Source organism: Danio rerio, chromosome 4, assembly GCF_052040795.2.
Source record: "Danio rerio strain M-AB ecotype USA chromosome 4, GRCz13ab, whole genome shotgun sequence".
In the NCBI taxonomy this organism is placed as follows: domain Eukaryota; kingdom Metazoa; phylum Chordata; class Actinopteri; order Cypriniformes; family Danionidae; genus Danio; species Danio rerio.
This window is the reverse complement of record NC_141024.2, coordinates 387,520-392,500: the sequence shown is the minus strand read 5'-3', so window position 1 is coordinate 392,500 and position 4,981 is coordinate 387,520. Positions and strand designations below refer to the sequence as shown.

The 4,981-nt window shown below is 45.1% G+C and overlaps 1 protein-coding gene across 3 annotated transcripts in view; it reads left to right on the top strand.

Moving 5' to 3' along the window:
• The window catches only part of etv6 (ETS variant transcription factor 6), a 21,863-nt gene extending 17,134 nt beyond the window's left edge, over window positions 1-4,729 (top strand). For 2 of the 3 annotated variants that reach the window (XM_087245889.2, XM_087245890.2), the window contains 4 exons: window positions 1-341; window positions 1,912-2,054; window positions 2,267-2,367; window positions 4,339-4,723. The exon at window positions 1-341 is cut by the window's left edge and continues 199 nt beyond it. In XM_087245889.2, the coding sequence (XP_087102015.1) occupies window positions 1-341; window positions 1,912-2,054; window positions 2,267-2,367; window positions 4,339-4,441 (688 nt within the window). In that variant the 3' untranslated portion in view covers window positions 4,442-4,723. 3 annotated transcript variants of the gene reach the window in all.
• Window positions 4,730-4,981: the final 252 nt, after the last annotated feature.

The window sequence follows — 4,981 nt, the reverse complement described above, 5'->3', positions numbered from 1 at the left end:
GGATTCATACCCGCTGTCTGTATCTCCTGCTGCCGCCGCTAATGGGCACTGCCCTGCTCGGGACGCCCCGCCGCCTGCCAGCCCCGGCCCGGAGGAGAGCGCCCCGCCGCGGGTCATCCAGCTGCTGCCTAGCGCAATCATGCACCCGCTGATGCTGAGCCCGGCCCGTGGCCCACCAGCACCTCCGCAGAACGGCCGCGAGAGTAAAGCGCAGCATCAGCACAGCGGCAGCGGAGGACACTACAGCCTCAGTGCACAGCTCCCTCTGCTGGACGACAGACACTACCGCAACCACATCAGCCTGCAGGATGAGCAGGCCACGCCCATGGGACGCATCGCAGGTGAGGCTCCACCCACAAGTGGGGCTAGCTTAGCCACTCCCCCACCTTCTATATAACTGAAACAGGCCTGATATTAGAAACAATGTGGGCGGGGATTTCCTCCTTCGGAAGCTGATTGGTTGAATGATTGGGGTTAACAAAATGAGGGAAGATGGAGAAAAACAGGGCAGAAACGAGACATGCATGGCCCAACACCAAATGACACATAGCTTTGCCCTAAGTAACTGATAGCCCCGCCCTAAATGACAAATATATCCACCCTAAATGATGCATAGCTCCTCCTTAAATGACAGATAGAACTGTCTGGTAGATCCATCCTAAGTGACCGATATCTCCGCCCTAATTGACTGATAGATCCACCCTAAATGATGCATAGCTCCACCCTAAATAACTGGTAGATCCGCCCTAAGTCACAGATATCTCTGCCCTAAATGACAGATAGATCCGCCCTAAATGATGCATAGCTCCACCCTAAATGACTGATTGATCTGCCCTAAGTGATGCATAGCTCCACCCTAAATAACTAGTAGAACCGCCCTAAATGACTGATAGATCCGCCCTAAATGATGCATAGCTCCACCCTAAATGACTGATAGATCCACCCTAAATGATGCATAGCTCCACCCTAAATGACTGATAGATCCGCCCTAAGTGACAGATATCTCCGCCCTAAATGACTGATAGATCCGCCCTAAATGATGCATAGCTCCACCCTAAATGACTGATAGATCCGCCCTAAATGATGCATAGCTCCACCCTAAATGACAGATAGATCCGCCCTAAATGATGCATAGCTCCACACTAAATGACTGATTGATCTGCCCTAAGTGACAGATATCTCCGCCCTAAATAACTAGTAGAACCGCCCTAAATGACTGATAGATCCGCCCTAAATGATGCATAGCTCCACCTTAAATAACTGATAGATCCGCCCTAAATGACTGATAGATCCGCCCTAAATTATGCATGGCTCCGCCCTAAATGACTGGTATATCCACCCTAAGTGACAGATATCTCCGCCCCCAAATGACTGGTAGATCCGCCCTAAATGACTGGTAGATCCTCCCTAAATGACTGATAGTCCCGCCCTAGAGGACTGAATAATTCGCTGTAAGTGACAGATAGCTCCGCCCTAAATGACTGATATCCCATCCTGAAAGGACTGATAGCCCCACCCTAAATGACGCATAGCTCCGCCCCAAATCTCATCTTTTTTCCTGAATTGATTTATACAGAACTGTGCAGTTAATCTGCCGTGTTTAAGGCAGGTACACTATAAGTAATAGTAATTAAATGACCCAATAATTATACGCGTAAATGATTTAATCTCAGAGAATAGCTGCTGTAGAGCTCATCACACCATAATGAAGTCCACATATTAAGACTGTACTGTAAAACATATCCTGCAGTCAATCTAACACCAAAGCAGGATATTGGAACTATTTCACTAATTCAGTCATCGTGAGCTCTTGTGTTCAGATATGGGGGCTGCTGATTGGCTGCTGCTGTTCTGTCTGTTGATTGGCTGCTGCTGTTCTGTCCGCTGATTGGCTGTTGTGTTTGCCGTCAGACTGCCGGCTGCTGTGGGATTACGTCTATCAGCTGCTGTCCGACAGCCGCTATGAGAACTACATCCGCTGGGAGGACCGCGACACCAAAGTCTTCCGCATCATGGACCCCAACGGCCTGGCCCGCCTCTGGGGGAACCACAAGGTGCAGAGCGCAGTCCCCTGACCACTCACGACGATGATTACTAATTAATATAACTGACCCAGTTAACCTAATTAAGCCTTTAAATTAGACTGAGTTGAATGCTAGTGTCCTGCAAAGTGACTGGTCATATGTTGTGTTCTGTCATCATGTCAAGACATGAGCAATTAAAGTGTGTGTGTGTGTGTTGACGAGCTGTTGTGTTGTTCACACAGAACAGGACCAATATGACGTATGAGAAGATGTCACGAGCGCTCAGACACTACTATAAACTCAACATCATCCGCAAAGAGCCCGGACAGAGACTACTCTTCAGGTCAGGACCAACACACACACACACACACACACACACACGGTCATACAAATACAGACACACAAACACAAATGCACAAACTCACACGTGCACACATCCACATTAAAAGTCATACAAATGCCCAAACACTCACACACAAATACAAACACGCACACACACACACGCACACACACACACACACACACTCTCACACTCTCTCTCTTACTGTGTCTCTCATACACACTCACAAAAAAAACACTAATACAGACATACTCAGAATAATAAAGTACACGCTCACACATACAAATACACACTGACTCACACACTCATACATATGCAAACTCACACAAATACACACAAACACACATACCCACTGACAGAAGTACACGCTTACACAAATACACAACTCAAACACACTCACACTAACACACATACACTAACAAAATTACACACTTGCACAAATACTTACTGACTAACACACACCCATGCATGCATGCACAGACACACACAAATACACACATTCTCACACACACAAATATACACACACAGCTACACACAAAAAAACACACACACACACACATTCATACAAAAGCTCAAACCCGCATAAATACACACACTCACTCACAACACACACACACACACACTCAGACTCTCTCTCTCTTACTCTCTCAAACACACTAATACAAACAGACACACACTAACAAAAGTACACACTCACTCATACAAATACACACTGACTCAAACACACATACACTCATACAAATACAAACATGCACACAAATACACACAGACTCAGACACACACATACAAACATACGCACACTAACAAAAGTACACACTTGCACATATACACAACAACTCACGCTCACTCACACTAACAAAAGTAAACACACAAAAGTGCACACTTACACACTGACTTTAACGCACACCAATACACGCATGCACACAAACACGCATACACACACATACATACATTCACACAGACACTCTCAAACACACTCATGCAAATACACACACAGCTACACACAAACAACAAAAACAAACATACACACTCGCATGTAAACACTCATTTATACACACACACACACACCAACTCGCACAAATATTCACACACACACAAACACACTCTCTCACTGTATCTCTCATACACACTCACTCAGAAACACACACACTAATACAAACACTAACAAAAGAACACACTAACTCACAAATACACAATTCAAATTCTCTCTCACACACACACACACACACACACACACAAATACACATACACTAAAAAAAGTACACACTTTCACTTACACAAATACACACTGACTCTAACACACAGACACACACACACACACACAAATACACATACACTGACAAAACTAAACACTTTCACCTACACAAATACACACTGACTCTAACACACACACACACACGCACACACACAAATACACATACACTGACAAAACTACACACTTTCACCTACACAAATACACACTGACTCTAACACACACACACACACGCACACACACAAATACACATACACTGACAAAAGTACACACTTTCATTTTGAGAAATACACACTGACTCTAACACACACAAGTACACATACACTAACAAAAGTACACACTTTCACTTACAGAAATACACACTGACTCTAACACACACACACACACACACACACGCACACACACAAATACACATACACTGACAAAACTACACACTTTCACCTACACAAATACACACTGACTCTAACACACACACACACACGCACACACACAAATACACATACACTGACAAAACTACACACTTTCACCTACACAAATACACACTGACTCTAACACACACATTCACACAGACACACCCTCAAACACACTCAGACACACTCATATAAATACACACAAAGCTACACACAAGCAACAAATACAAACACACACTCTCATGTAAACACTCATTCATATACACACACACACACACTCACACAAATGCTCACACACTCTCTCTGTCTCAGGTTCATGAAGACGCCAGATGAGATCATGAGCGGTCAGACGGAGCGTCTGGAGCATCTGGAGTCAGACACAGACGATCAGATCTACGTGAAGGAGGAGTGTTGATGACCTCAGGCTGACCTCTGACCTCTGAACTCTCTGCACTGCTACCAGTTTATAGTCTTATATTGCAACTCTGCCAACTTCACGGTGACAATCATTGTAATGCGGAGCGACGCTCTCTTTTTCAAACCAATCACTTCTAGAAATTGTTGCTGCCGCTTTTCTCTCTGTCTTCGGTGAGTGTGTCCTGTACGAGGAGCTGTTGTGCGGGTTCTGTAAGCGTGGGGTTGCTAGAATGCTGGTGAACATGTGATTCAGATCTACAATAAACTTTACTGAGTGACACCGGGAGTGTGTGTGTGTGTGTGTGTGTGTGTGTGTGTGTGTGTGTGTGTGTGTGTGTGTGTGTGTGTGTGTGTGTGTGTGTGTGTGTGTGTGTGTGTGTGTGTGTGTGTGTGTGTGTATTTCAGGAACGAGCGCTAGGTTTGGCATGTTTGTCATTCTCCTTCAGCTTAGTCCCTTTATTCAGAAGGGGTTGCCACAGCGGAATGAACCACCAACTATTCCAGCATATGTTTTACACAGTGCATGCCCTTCCAGCTG